The following is a 14,943-nucleotide window of genomic DNA, read 5'->3' as shown; positions in this document are numbered from 1 at the left end:
CAACCAAGGTGACCTCCATGGGATGTCGCGCAACCTAAATTTAGGTTACTAGAGGTCACGTGACCCAGATCTGGATTATCGGAAGTCGTGAGACCTCGATGAGGGCCACCTGGTTGCGCGACCTTAAGCGACCCTTTATGGAGGTCACACAACCCAAATTGGATTGCAGCGACTGTTGTCAAAGGATTGCACAACCCTCGCTAAGGATTGCCCAACTGCCTGCTTGTCACTAGCAACTACTTGCCCTTCATCGACGATCACTTGCAGCCATGTTGGTCCTATTTAACGGAGAAGAAGAATATGAACAGTCATCAAGGGCCTGTAAAAAGAAAAATTAGCAAGGATAGTTTCGGAAGAAATTTTTTTATACTAATCCCTAGGTTAGCATGCCGAGAAGGCAAAAGCCCAAGGCACCCCCCTTAACTGCCTTGGGCTTTCAGCCTTATGAAAGAGTGTATTTGACAAATGGGATTCAAAAAGATTTGCCCAACACACTCTATTTGGCCCAAAGGCCTTTGGACACTCAAGGGGCTTTGACAGTGCACCCACGGTAGCTTGGATGAAGAAACCATAGCCCATTATCTTGACAACCTTCGATTATCGAATCAATTTTTTTCCGGCAATCGGGCGGTGGCCCACAGGCGGAGGGCCTTCCATTTGTGGTTTTTTTTTTTTTTTACTTTTTCTTTTATTTTGTGTTTTTCAATTTTTTTTTTGCCTTTTAAATATTTTAATCTAATTTTCGTCTTTTTTTTTTTTTTTTTACTTTTTCTTTTTATTTTGTGTTTTTCAATTTTTTTTTGCCTTTTAAATATTTTAATCTAATTTTTTAGTCTTTTTTTTTTACTTTTCTTTTTATTTTGTGTTTTTCAATTTTTTTGCCTTTTAAATATTTTAATCTAATTTTTAGTCTTTCTTTCTTTCTTTCTTTCTTTCTTGTCCTTTCGATTTCTTTCTTTCTTTGGATTTTGGGTCTGGTCTGGTGGGTCTCTTTTCTTTGTCCTTTCGATTTCTTTCTTTCTTTGGATTTTGGGTCTGGTTTGGTGGGTCTCTTTTCTTTGTCCTTTCGATTTCTTTTTCCTACTCTCGGAGGGAAGGGGGAGAAAGAACTCTTGACGAGGTGGCCTCCGCACGGTTCCACAATGCGAAGGGGATGTGCAGGCGGGTGAAGACGGTGGACGGCAGTGGCGATGTTGGGAAGGCTTCTCCAGATCCTAAGATGAGGTTTTCGTGCGCCGATGATGCTTATGTCCTTGGTGGCGGCAAAGTCAAGACGGATTCCGACTCAAGATGAGCCTAACTATCGCGATAGTAGCTAGAAGTCGTCAAATGAGTGGATCAGGTTGAAAGATAGTTCGACCCAAATTAACCTATTTATATAAAATACAAATTTAGCTACATATATCGGATTCACATTACTAAAACACATTTATACTTAACCCAACCTATGAAACCATGTGCCTACTAATTTATAGCCCATTAAAATCCACATTCACATGCATATACATTCTTAGCTACTTATGTTTTTTTTCCCTATGTTTGCTTTACTCTTTCTAATTTTCTATGCATTTCCATTTTTTCCTTCTTGAAATTAGAAAAAATAAATAAATCTTACACATTGAAAGTAAATATAATTACTATTGTAGCTAATTATGATTATTTTTACAATATACAAATTTCCGGAATATCCCAATTACGGTCATCGCAAATGCACACAATGGCATTCTCCATAGTGGATTTTCTTTTGGAGCATATGGAGGCTAATAATTTCATGAAGGAATATAGCAAGAACATAATTCGCGAGATCATCTCTAGTCTCTCACCCTCTTGAACCATCAGATCCATCATTTGAATACCGGAAGGGAAAAATGAACATGAACGAAAACAGAAGGAAGATCATCCCGAACAAGAATCAACAATCAATCAAGAGATAATGATCAAACATCAGCCATCCGGAGAAAAACCCAAAACTGCGGAAAAGCTTATTGCACAGAGGCGAGGGGAGGGTTGAACCGTTTTAACCGCCCGCGATAAATACGGTCTGAATCATGACGAGCGTGAGGAGGACGATGGCGGCGATGAGAGACAATCTAGCCCATGGATTCCTGAAGTAGGTGCGGTAGAGACGAGCCCTCCACCTGTTCAAGCGCCTCTTGCAGTACTCGCTGACTTTCCTGTGCACGGCGTCGAGGCTGCCGTCGCAATCTAATGTCACATCCTTGGACAACGAGTTGAACAGCTTGGCGACCGCCTTGTTGCTCCCGATGGCATTCTGGATGATGCCCCGGGCGTGGAGCAGAGCGACATCCTGCTCATTGTTGATGATGCTGTTCATGAAGTAGATGTAGGAAGTGACCTCGCTCCCGGCCCCAACATGGAAGCGCTCGAAGGCTATGAGGTTGAGGAACGTGGACTCAGTGGTGTCGTCCACCACGATCGCGGGGAGCCTCAGGACCCCCCAGGAATAGGAGATGTCGTTGAGGCTTTTGGTCTTGCTCTTCTTGAAACGGATCCCGGCGTCGCGGAGCTCGGTGGCTGACCGGATTATCTCCTCGCTGCCATCGTGCCCCATCTTGTCCAGCTCTGGCTGGGTACTCTTGAAATCCCTCAGCATGCTCTTCCTAAAGACGTCCAGGACGTGCAGGCATTTGCCCATACTCGTGATGCGCATGCCGGGGGAGTAGAAGTTGAGGATGAGCCTGTTGATGAGTTCGTCGTCCTGTGTTGGAGTAAAGTCAGTACATTGAATCCGAAATTTTAATCTTATCAATACTACTTGCGCAGAAGGGAAAAAATGAAGTTTCCGATAGCGGTGATAGATTTAATAAAGAAATTGTCGGTTGATCTTGAACTATGCATCCAATGCGTTTGGAGCATCAGATTCGGAGGATCAGTCGTAGGTCCATGTGAGATTATCAAGATGTACTCTCAGGCGCACATAGTACGGCGGTTAGCGTAGGTGCAATAGCCGCTCTTACAACGGACCGAAGGCTAAGAAAGTAACCTTCTTGCCATCATCGTTCTCGAGAGTGACCAGCCGATCCAGCACTTGTATCGGAAGCTGATTCTCCAGCATCAGCATATCCCGCCTAATGTACGGCAGGATGTGGTACTTCCCGTGGTTGCCGAAGATGGGGTCATTGGGCGCGTAGTCTTCCACCCTTTTTGTTCCGGTCCTCAAGATCTCGAGCATGAAGCAGCCGTCAGTGATCATCAGCTCCAGGAACTGGTCTGTTGCGCCCTCACAGCTGCCTTCCTTCCACTTCTGGTCCAGCTCCTCATAGCTCTCCACAAGGTCCCCCGCCACCTCCCTCAGGGACTCGAGGAAGCACTCGATGGGCTTCTGGGACCGCTTGAGGATGCGGAGGAGCGCGCGCTCCTTGTGATCCTCCATGGGGCGGAGGTGTTCTTCGCCGTGGTGGTAGGGCCCGAAGGAGACAACCTGCGGCCGGTAGGCCTTGCTGTTGAGGTCGGTGACGACGCAGGCGGGGACTTTGTAGACGCACCGCTTCTTCCAGGTCGGTTGCTCGCCGAGGGGCATTTGCTCGAGTTTCTTGTTGACGTAGACGGTCCATTCCATGCAGTTCCGGTCCAGCGGTCGCGGTTCTGGAGCCATGGTTCCGCAAGTTTCGCAGGTTCCAAAAACGTATGTTCTGGAGTGTCTTATGCTCTCTCTCTCTCTCTCTCTCTCTCTCTCTCTCTCTCTCTCTCTCTCTCTCTCTCTCTTTTATTTTATGCTGGAAGGAGTAAGAGAAGAGGTGAAATTATGAAGCTATAGAGCGGAGATGGAAAGAGTGTAGGGGGGATAGAGTTTGAGATTGTCCAAGGCCACAATGCTTCAAGCTGAAGAGGTGTCACCGGACAAGCCATGAACGTGGGAGTCACTTGCGCACGGAGGTAAAGAGAAAAAAAGTGGCTAACGTTCCATGGAAGCCACGGGAATCGAATCGCATGCACGCGTTGCACGAGATCTTCCAATCGTGTAACTGAGGTGATTTCAATTTAGGTAGGATCTTCGTATATTAGTAGACTCGTTAAACGGGTGGATCGGGTCGGGTTTGGGTCGGGTCATAAATGGTCTGACCAAAATCGACCTATTTAACCTGTTTATGATTCATTTATTGTAGTGCAAATTTTTTGACCCCTACCAACCCGACCTATACCCAATCAATACCCGATCCATTTAACGAAACCTAAAAAGCTTATGTATATTTTAAAATGGTATTGATAACATGATTTATACAATACAAATTTAATGGATAATTTTTATAATTTTAAAATAATAATAATAATTATTATTTTTATTTTTCTTCTTCCTCTTCTTTGGCCGGCCGCCCGCCACAGTGACGGCGGCGATCGGCCACATGCGAGTTGGCTCACTCGGCTCACTAACACCCGGCGAGCTCGAGCTCGCCCCTCGCCGAGCTTGCCGATGCCGGCGAGCTTGAGCTCGCCCGTCACCGGATCAGCGAGGGCCGGAGCCTCACCTAATGCCGGCGAGTTTGAGTCTCACCCGATCGGTGAGGCTCAAGCCTCAAATAACGTCGATGAGGCCTCCGCCTTGCTAGATCCGGCGAGCTCGAGGCTCGCCCGATGCAAGCGAGCTCGAGGCTCACCGGACGTTAGTGAGGCCTCCGCCTTGCCGTTTGGCGAGCTCAAGGCTCAAGGCGTCGAGTGAGCTCAAGCTCGCCCCTCGCTAGATCCGGCGAGGCTCTAGCCTCGCCCGACGCCGGCGAGCTCGGTCTTGCTGAGCTCGGCCGGTCGTCGGCCATCGTGATGCCGGCAACCAGAGGAAGAAGAAAGAAAAAAGAAAAAAAAGAAGAAAGAAAAAAAATTATAATTTCGGTTTTTATAAAAAAAAAATTGTAAAGTTAAAGAGAAGAGAGATAGTGAGGTTTTGAATGAAAATAAATTGGTTCATTTTTAATGGGTTGATAAATGGGTCATAAACGGGTCAAAGAGCTGACCCATTTAAAACCCATATATCTTAGTCTTGACCCATTAAAACCTATTATAGGTACTTTATGAAATAAAGCTTAACCCATTAATGATCCATTTAACTATAAATTGGTCCATAATGGGTTGCACAACCCATTTAACACCTCTAGTTTTTGCATCCTAACATCACTTTTTAAACTTTATACTCACTTCTCATGTCATGCAACTCTTCTTGTTCACTCTTTCGAGATAAACTGCGGTGCATGTATCTTAGGCCTTAAAGGTCTAATTAAGAATATTGATGACCCCCATTTTGGGTCTGCTCTTGTCCGTACAACACTTTCAATTTTTTTAGTCCCAGATGAATCAAATGATTCCTTTCTTGCTCCCAGAGAAAGTGCCCTCGGTTCATCTTCCTTGAACTGATTAAAGGCTGTTCCCTGCTTTTGCTCTTAGAAGAAAGAATCCTCGTGATCATGCGGGCTTGGATAAAAGAAACCATAGCCCATTATCGATTTATCATGATAGCCTTCAATTATTAAGTCAATTTTTCACTTAGGTCAGTTGTTACATAAAAATAAGGTAATTTACATGCCTATCATGTATTATAAATGACCCCGTCCACCGAGCCATCCTTAAAATTTATTTTATAGGGGATTTCTTTGTTGTCGGCACCATATAAAGACAATCCACCCTACAAAGATATGGCTGATTTTAACTAAGGATACACATAAGGCGCATACCATTACACTTTTTAGCTTAAAAGGCTAAACTTATAAGGTCTGTTTTTTTCTTCACAGAAAATAAATAATTTGAGAAATATTATCTAAAAAATGATCACTTATATTGTTTGAAATAATTAATCAACGAATGATGAAAATATATTTTGCTCATTTATTTTTATCAGTGATATGAATTATTTTCACAAAAATATTTTTCAAATTGATCATTTTTCGAGAAACAATTGCACCCTTAGCCTCAAAATAATAGGCATCGGCTTGCTAAGAGAGAGGAGCGATGATGAGCAAACCCACAAAAATTTTAGATCTTCTGATGCTAAGGATACTAAGGAGTTTTAGGCTTCTAGAGCTTAGCCTGACAAACTCTTGACGCAGAACTTTCCGACCACATTAGGCCAGGTTGACAGTTGACAGCTGATCATGAGCCACTGACCCTACAAGCTCAAGAGATGTGCATCCTTTTGGCGAACCTGCGTAAAAAACATCCTTTTGTAGAACTATATCTATGAAACGAATGTTACCATAGTCCTCGATCAAATGAAATATGTAAGTGGACGCCATCTAGGACCCACACAACCGACGGTGGCGATTGAGCCGGTCTGCGGGGACCCGGATCCGGACAACAAAATCCCGTCAGAGCAAGGCATGTCCCGAAAGCTATGTGAGGAGCTTTAAGCAATTTTACATGGGCCAAAAATTTCGACAGATGCAGATCATTTTATTCTTAAGATACTTCTTGTTATCTGTCTAGATCAACAGTTGAGATTTATTGAGAAATTGAGGGGAGTACTGCACGAGATGGATGATTCAAGTCATTTCAAAAGGACCAGGCATACCCACCCAAACCCGCCTCTTAAGTGGCTCGACAATCCGAGCCGGCTTTTATTGAATCTTACATTGGGTTGGGCCAGTCCATTAGAAGTATAAGTCAAACCCTCTGAAAAGTTTAAGGCCCATCAGATGGCACATTTTGACTCTGGACCTATTTTTAAAAACAATATTAAGAAAATGTTCACCGGTTTTACTAAACTCAATTCCCAAAATTTTCTAAAATCATGTTAGATTAAGATTAATTTAGTCTTTTTACTTATATTATTTTTAAATTCCGCTCTTCAAACCTTTTAATGCAATCAAATCCTCTAATACGCTTGATTTGTACAATAAATCTTCTGACCACCAACATATGATGAGCTTTAAAAATAAAACATAATCTTTTCATTGTAATATACTTGTTCATCATGCAGATTTAATATTAAAATATCTATACGTCATCAAGAGAGGACGTCCAAGACAGAGAAACTCACCAAGTCAATCTGAGGTAAAAGTGAGATTTAAGATAGGTCGTGGTCATACAAGTGGCAACAATATCGACGGCCATAGTTGCTTGCCATAGCATATATCTCTCTTTCTCTCTCTCCAATTCTGACTATGCCTTCATAGACTTCGCCTGAGGCAACAGTGGCAACAACCAACCATCTCCATCTTACCCCTACATTGCAGCAAATTTCACAATGTGTAGACAACTTTTAAGAGGGGCAAAAAATTCCAACTCTTGATTTGTGTTTTAATATCATCGACCTTCTCATATACTTTTAAAAGGATCAAAGCTTGCAATATAATGCACATCAACTATGCATCTTAATGATAATGAATGAGAAACACAAACACAAAATGGAATCATTTCTTTTGCATTGTGATAATGTCATGCCCCAAACCTCGAGCGCATGCCCATCCCTCTTTGGTCGATAATAATTTGCGACTTCCCATGACGAGTCGTCGACCCTTTTCATTTTATTGCACATGGAAGCGAAAAGAAATCCCCTGACAGTAATCATCTCGGGATAGAAAAGCAGGACAATAGATTCACAAACAAACATACTTTTATATATACACTGAGTCATGTACAAAGGTCTATGACCAAAAGACTACAAAAGATTGGCCTTCCAAAAAGAAGCGGTCTTAACTGACCTACGCTTCCGATCACCTCCTCTCAGATCCAGGTCCTCCACTCGATCACCCTGAAAATGTTGTCCCATAACGGGGTAAGATATCATTTCAGCGACTCTAAGCTCTAAACCCTAATTAAGAGGGAAATACGCCTAGAAGTGTCCTAATCACACAATCACACAATCAATGAGACTTACCTCGTCTCAAATCCACTCTGCAGGTCAGTATAATTTATATCACAGACAACATGAAAGTATGAGCAATAATAAGCTCCAAATAACTAAAACGCCACACTCAATTAATCATGCATTCCTAGTTTTGATCTCGGCATATAGTACGGCCTAGTCTCTGTTTGGCGGTCTTCTAGTATTGCCAGGCTTCATCTCACCCCATTGAGCACGGTACGTCTCTTTATCAGACGGTTTTCCCGAATGAGCATAGGGTCCAGAATCAACTGCGATCGGCTTCCCATTGTCCAGGGGGGTATCCCAAATAGGGATAATAACGTCCAACTCAACAGTTCGGGACGATTTCTCTTAACCATCACACGATCACTCAAATATGGCTCAAGGCACCGTGCATTGCACTTAAATGCTTCAATTAAAATGGTGAGCCTGGCCTTTTTCTTCGTATTAGAATTTCACATAAAATTACTCGTGTGTGGGTACACGATCAATTTGAACTCGAAAAATTGATATTTTTCCTTTTTGAAATCCCACTATTTCATACAGTACTAAAAACCATTTTCGGTGTCTAAACTCGACACCCGGGATTTTCTGAATAAATATTGAAAATTCACAATTTTTGGAATTAAATACAAAAATCCAATCAGCACTCAATTTGCATAATTTAACATTCAATTGCAAAATTAACCACACCATTGCAATCGGCATGAAATTTCGATCACCGACTATCCCGACCTAATTTTCCTGAAAAATAATTATTTATTAATTAATTTCGAAATTTAATTAATTAATTCAATTTAATTTCTAAAAATACTAACCTAGGCCAAAATTATTAAATTAAATACCAATATGGACTCGGAAAATTCCCAAACCCTTCTAGATAAACAGTACCATTTATTTAGGCATTAGCTAAACTATGCTAACCACCTAACATGCTCAATTAAAAAATTACATTTTTAATTTAATCTAACTAACCACCTAATTCCTAATAAAATAAATCTAAACACCCCTTAAATGTCATTAGCCTACTAAGCAAAGTTTAGAGTATAAAATCACCGGTTAATTGTGGAAACCGATTCACTGCGATGACGGCACGACGGCGGCTGAAATCGAAATTTTCAGCGGCGTCAACAAACTTGGGCTAGGCCTAAACTTGGCCCAACAAATCTCAGCCCAATATGAGATTTGTTATGAGCTGGGCTAGGCTTGACTTCAAGATGGGCTGCTGGACTTGGGCTTAAAGGGGTTGTTGGGCCTTGCTGGACTAAGCTTCAAATGGGCTGAATTTGCTGGACTGACTTAATGGACTGAGATGGGCTGGCTCTTTGGGCCGAATTGCTACAATTTGCGCGGGCTTGGAGATCGCTGATTGGGCCGGTTACGCCTGACTTGCGTTGAAGAAGCCGGGCTGAATTGCTGGCTCGAGGACCGGAATTGCTTTGGGTGCTCGGTGGGCTTACGGCCGGACGATGATGCTACTTCGCCGATGGGGTGCTGCGAACGAAGGAGAAGACCGTGGCTTTGCCAGGCGCCTTCGGTTGGCGAGATGGAGATCTTTGCCGAGCGGTGGTAGAAGACAAACGACCATGGAACGGCAGGGTTTTGTCGCTGGCTTCGTGAGGACAAGACAAAGACGCTGTGAAGATGGGCCTTCGGTTGGAGGCTTTGACCTCTTGCCATCCAAGTAAGGACACGAAGAAGGTGGGGGTAGGCGCGCAGCTTGTGGAGTCCACAAATGTGCTGAGGTTGACCGGTTGGATGGAGATCTCGGTGGACTTGCTTCGTGGCAGCTAATGGGGCAGGAAATGGAGCTGGATCCGTGAAGTAGCAGATGGATCTGAGGCCGCTAACGTTGTGCGCGTGAAGCAGCTGCGGGGACACCTCGGCAAGCTAAAGACGCGCGCGGCAAGGAGCCAGCAAATTTTGAGGAGCTCGTTGGTTTGACTGAGAGGAGATTTCGATGGGATGAGTGGCCTCGGTGAAAAGAGTTGAAGAAGAAAAATGAAACACGAAATATGAACAAAAGAAGTTGAGGCCAAATGAAGATAGGGATTCGAAGAAGAGAGGGGGAGGCTTCAGAATTTGGTGGTATATATAAAAAATAGAAAGAAGCAGAAGCAGAAGAGATAAGAATGGAGAGGGATCGTGGAGATGGGACCGGTGAAGCAAGCTTGTCCAAGAAGCTTGAACAAGAAAGGAAAATAGTCAACAAGCCTTAGCCCTTGCATTAATCACTTGTCCCCTAATTCTTTCTAGCCAAATAAATCCCACAATTATCCAAATTTTGCTGCAAAGGTTGCTGCTCTTCCATAATTCCAAATTTCATTCAAAAAGTCTCCAATTTCTTCATAAATTCCCCAATGTGACGTCCAATTTCAATGAAGAAAAAGTCCGTAAAATTTCTACAAGTGTCCCTCGTCATAGAGTTCGGCTTGGAAGTCCAAATTTCCTTCAAATGAGTCCATCCGAATTTCCGTTAATTTTCCGCAATGTCCGATTCGATTTTCCGTAAAAATCCCGAAATTTCTGAAAAATCTTCGGAGAATGAATCGATGTTCCCAAAATAACTCGTGACACCACACAACTTTCAATTTCTGAAATCGGGTTCAAATTTGCGGTTATTTTCAATCCGGCGCGCTTTTAGCGTGACCTAGTCTACCGGGTAACTTTTAGAAATTTTTGGTGCAATTGACCCGTGATCGATTTATCTCGAGTCACAATGTACATCTTCGACATATTGGCGACTCTCGATTGTCATGAAAATCTCAAGGTTTCAAATACGAACATAGGATACCAAAAACGATAGAAAATCAATTTAGTGTCGATCAATGAGAATTTTGCAATCAGGTGGAATCACCCACATTTTGATCACCTATCTCAATTGAATCGACCTATCTCTGATCTTTGATCGATTTTTAAGTGTGCCGTAATGACCTTTACAAATTAGCACGATCGAGCAGTCGATTCCTAGTTGAATTCTCAAGTCTTTTGCGTTAAAATCCCTTAATAATTTTCCCAGATAGTCTAGTTATCTCTTGAGTGATAGGCTCAGAGAATAACACTATAGACGCGTTGATGAATGGCCCAATTTATTCAATTGAAATTAGATTTGAAAAATCAGGATGTAATAGATAAGATATTATTCTGGATGCTTTTTCTCACATTTGAATTAATTCCAACTCCTGTTCTGGTCATTTTCTTTTCGGCGGGATCAAGTCAAGCCCTCAAGGTCTGGATCACAAAATTCTCACATCTGATAAGAAGTTGTTCGAAAGGTCATAATACATCTTCAATGACATTTGTTAATTAATCAGATCCTCCTTGAGCAGCCGCACAGGGTTTTTAATTTAGAACCAGTTGCACTTGAATGGGACTTGCGTGTCTTCCCTGATGGGGACAATTCCGCTCTAGAGTTTAGTCAAGTAAGTAATGTTACCAAATTCCACCTCATTGCCGTGTCTATGAAAAACCTCTGGATATCCGACATTCTCTGTAAGAAAGACCTCATTTTTTTCCTAGATTAACGAATGACCTTTAACCCAGTCCCTGTCCAGTCATCAATAAAAGTATTTTCCATTAGTCGACGGCATTTGTGATTATATTCCCTCAGACTGCATTATTCTTGTAGCATGTAAACTTCCCCAGCCGATGCCAAGTCCATGTCTTCTTCCAGGGCTGTGGTACTGGTGCTTACCACTGCATATATTTCATTATTATACGGTTGATACGTGCCTGACAGGGAGTATTGGACTCCAACTGCATTCCCCTCCCCTTCACAAGGAATAATTTTCATAAACTTTATCGATTCATCGCTCAATCTTTTCCTGGATTGATCATATTGGTATGCTTTGTGATTAACTAGTTGAAACGTGGAGTGCGAGATTAATACTAGACCAGCTTTTAATGCTGCCACAATGATTGATTGTGAAGTGTGGGGAATTCGACATTTATACAGAAAGCCAACGTATGCACGGACAAAGGTCTCTTCATTATATTTGTCTTCTATGTCTAGTTTTCGCTCGTCAGAAATGTGTAATTCTGTTCTAATAATTCAGTCTCTTTCACAACAATAGAGTAATAATTCTCCAGATTCTGGTCCGTTGCCTGCAAATGTTCCATCATGGTGCCAAAGCCCCTTTGTGTTGGATTATAATGTCTCAATGCTGCTGTTTTCTTTTCTGTTTTACTCTGTTTTCCTCTGTTTTTTTTTTATTATTATTAAAAAACAGCCAAGTTCATTTAGTTATGTATTTAGTGTTTTTGCTATTTTCTAGGAAGTTAATAGCACGTTTGTGTGCAGTTATGTGTTGCACGTACGTGAGCAGTTTTTGCTTTGTATTTAGTTGTGGTACTCGACAGTTTTTTTCTTTAAGAACAAACGTATGCAAGTTTGTGTTCTAATTTCTCTGTGCTTCTCTTCCTCATCTGAAAAATATAGCTTCTAGTTTTCTGTTTCTAGTTTATTGTTTTGATCAGTAACAACAGTGGTATCGAGCATGAATGATTTTGAGGAACTGTGAAGTGAAGCAAGTATCAAAGTGTAAAGAAGTTAAAGGGTGATGGAGACAGGGTCGAGTGGTTTCTCTGCGATGGCTTCTCCAGTATTTACTGGAGAGAATTATCAAGCATGGGCTGTTAAGATGACAGCATTTTTGGAGGGTCATTATCTGTGGGAAGCTGTGGAGGATGATTATGAGGTTGCTCCACTTCCAAACAATCCGACCTTGAATCAGATAAAGTACCATAAAGAGAGAATCACAAGGAAGGCCAAGGCAAAGTCATGCATGTACGTTGCTGTTTCACCCACTATCTTCATAAGGATCATGAGATGTGATTCTGCAAAGGCAATATGGGATTTCTTGAAGGATGAATACGAGGGAGATGAGAAGATAAGAGGCATGAATGTGTTGAATCTCTTGAGGGAGTTTGAGAGATAGCAAATGAAAGATTCAGAGTCAATGAAGGAGTACTCTAATAGGTTGGTTGGGATAGCTGAAAAATCAGAGTTTTAGGGACTGACTTGAAGGATGAAAGGCTTGTTAAGAAGATCCTGGTGTCTCTTCCAGAGAAGTTCGAAGCCACCATAGCGTCTCTGGAAAATACAAGAGACTTACCTGATATAAAGCTTGCAGAATTGTTAAATGCTCACGCAGGCACGAGGAGCACGTAAGACCGATGAGAAGAGAAGAGTTTGTAGAGGGTGCGCTGCAAGCTAGAGTGAAGTCAAATGATGGAGGCAAAGGGAAGAAATGGATTCAGTCAAGAGAAAATGCCGGTGACTCCAAGTTTGTAGCAAAAGAAGGAAACTCTGGTGGGTCTAGCAAATGGAAGATGAACAAAAAGCCTTGTCAATACTGTGGTGGAACTAATCATCAGTTTTTTAGATGTTGGAGAAAGCTTGATGCTAGATGCAGAAGCTGTCACAAGTTGGGTCACATGGAAGCCATCTGCAAAGAAAAAAATTACCAGCAAGCAGGAAAAGCACAGGTAGCATTGAATGAAAATGAGGAAGAGCACTTGTTTGTATCTTCTTTTTCTGAATCTTCTGTTGGGAATGATGCATGGCTGGTGGATAGTGGTTGTACCAATCATATGACTGGTAATTCGAAGCTGTTTTAGGAGTCTAGACAGGTCGACGAGTCCGAGTCAAAATTGGCAACGGACAGTATATCGAAGTGCAAGAGAAGGGTACAGTGGCTATTGAAGGAAATCAGGAGGTGAAGCTGATTAGTGATGTTCTCTTTGTGCCAAATATTGACCATAATTTGTTAAATGTTGGTCAATTAGTTGAGAAGGGCTATAAAGTGAAGTTCGAAGGGAATGAATGTCTTATTAATAATGCAGATAGCAAAGAAGTGCTAAGAATGCCAATGGAGGACAAGAGTTTCATGTTCAAGCCACAAGAGATGCAACAAATGGCTTTAAAGTGCAAAGAAGAAAATGCAGAGATATGGCATAAAAGACTAGGGCATGTTCATAGGAAGGGCATGTTGTTTATGCAGAGAAATAGCTTGGCAGATGACTTGCCAAGTTTGGAGGAGGAATTTCCACAGTGCAGAACTTGTCTTCTTGGCAAGCAAGCCAGATTTCCTTTCAAAGGAGGAGGCTGGAGAGCATGTGAGAAGTTGCAATTAGTCCACACAGATCTATGTGGACCTATGTCTGAGTCTTCTCTCAATGGTAGCAGGTATTTCATTACCTTCACTGATGATATGACTAGGATGAGTTGGATTTATTTTTTGCGAGCCAAGTCTGAAGTTACTGATGTGTTTGTGAAGTTTAAAGCCTTAGTTGAGAATCAAAGTGGAAAGAAAATTAAAATGCTCAGGTCTGATAATGGTTCTCGAGTATATTGCTCTACAAGTTTAAGTTGAATTGTAAGCAAGCAGAATTGTGCAGTTCATTGCTCCCTATTCACCTCAATGATGGGTCATGAGAGGAAAACGGAAGTATTATGGAGATGGCCAGATGTATGATGCATGAGAAGATGTTGCCTAAGAAGTTCTGGGCTGAAGCAGCTAATACTACAAAGTGTTCTTGTTGAATGATTGCCCACAAAGGCCTTAGAGAGGTCAACACCTTTTGAAGTCTGGTATGGTGTTAAACCTTTGTGAAAAATTTGAAGGTTTTTGGGTGTTTGTGTTACACTCATGTTCCTGAGGTCAAGAGGGACAAGCTGGATAAGAAAGCAGAGCTTGGAATCTTCATTGGGTACAGTCTCCAATCAAAAGCTTACAGAATTTTTCACCCTATGACAGGAAGGTGACAAAGAAGCAAAGATGTTGTTTTCTAGAGGAAGATGAGTGGAATTGGATGGAAGGAAAGAGTGCAGAAAAGTTCGAAAACAACCTACAATAGATGTAGAGGTTGATGAAGTTATAGATGGATTGGAAGACAGTGTGGATGATTTACCATTGAGAGGCACAAGGTCACTTGCTGAAATCTATGAAAGAAGCAATGTGGCAATGCTTGAACCATCTAACTTTGTGAAAGCTAAGGAGGATCAAAGGTGGATTGCAGCAATGCAGGAGGAGATTGCAAGGATCCAGAAAAACCACACATGGGAGCTTGTTGATAGACCATCTGATAAGAATGTGATTGGGGTTAAGTGGGTGTTTAGAACAAAACTTAAT

At 42.0% G+C, this 14,943-nt stretch overlaps 1 protein-coding gene across 1 annotated transcript; it reads right to left on the bottom strand.

The window, feature by feature from the left end:
• Positions 1–1,693: 1,693 nt before the first annotated feature.
• Positions 1,694–3,845, bottom strand: LOC104422225 (UPF0481 protein At3g47200). The gene is made up of 2 exons (XM_039303445.1): positions 3,005–3,845; positions 1,694–2,719 (listed from the first exon to the last, which is right to left on the bottom strand). Exons 1-2 carry the CDS (start codon positions 3,614–3,616, stop codon positions 2,018–2,020), a joined length of 1,314 nt encoding a protein of 437 aa, XP_039159379.1. The 5' UTR covers positions 3,617–3,845; the 3' UTR covers positions 1,694–2,017.
• Positions 3,846–14,943: the final 11,098 nt, after the last annotated feature.

This window comes from Eucalyptus grandis, chromosome 10, assembly GCF_016545825.1.
Source record: "Eucalyptus grandis isolate ANBG69807.140 chromosome 10, ASM1654582v1, whole genome shotgun sequence".
Lineage (NCBI taxonomy): Eukaryota > Viridiplantae > Streptophyta > Magnoliopsida > Myrtales > Myrtaceae > Eucalyptus > Eucalyptus grandis.
The sequence above is the reverse complement of the archived record's forward strand: the minus strand, read 5'-3'. Positions and strand labels throughout refer to the sequence as shown.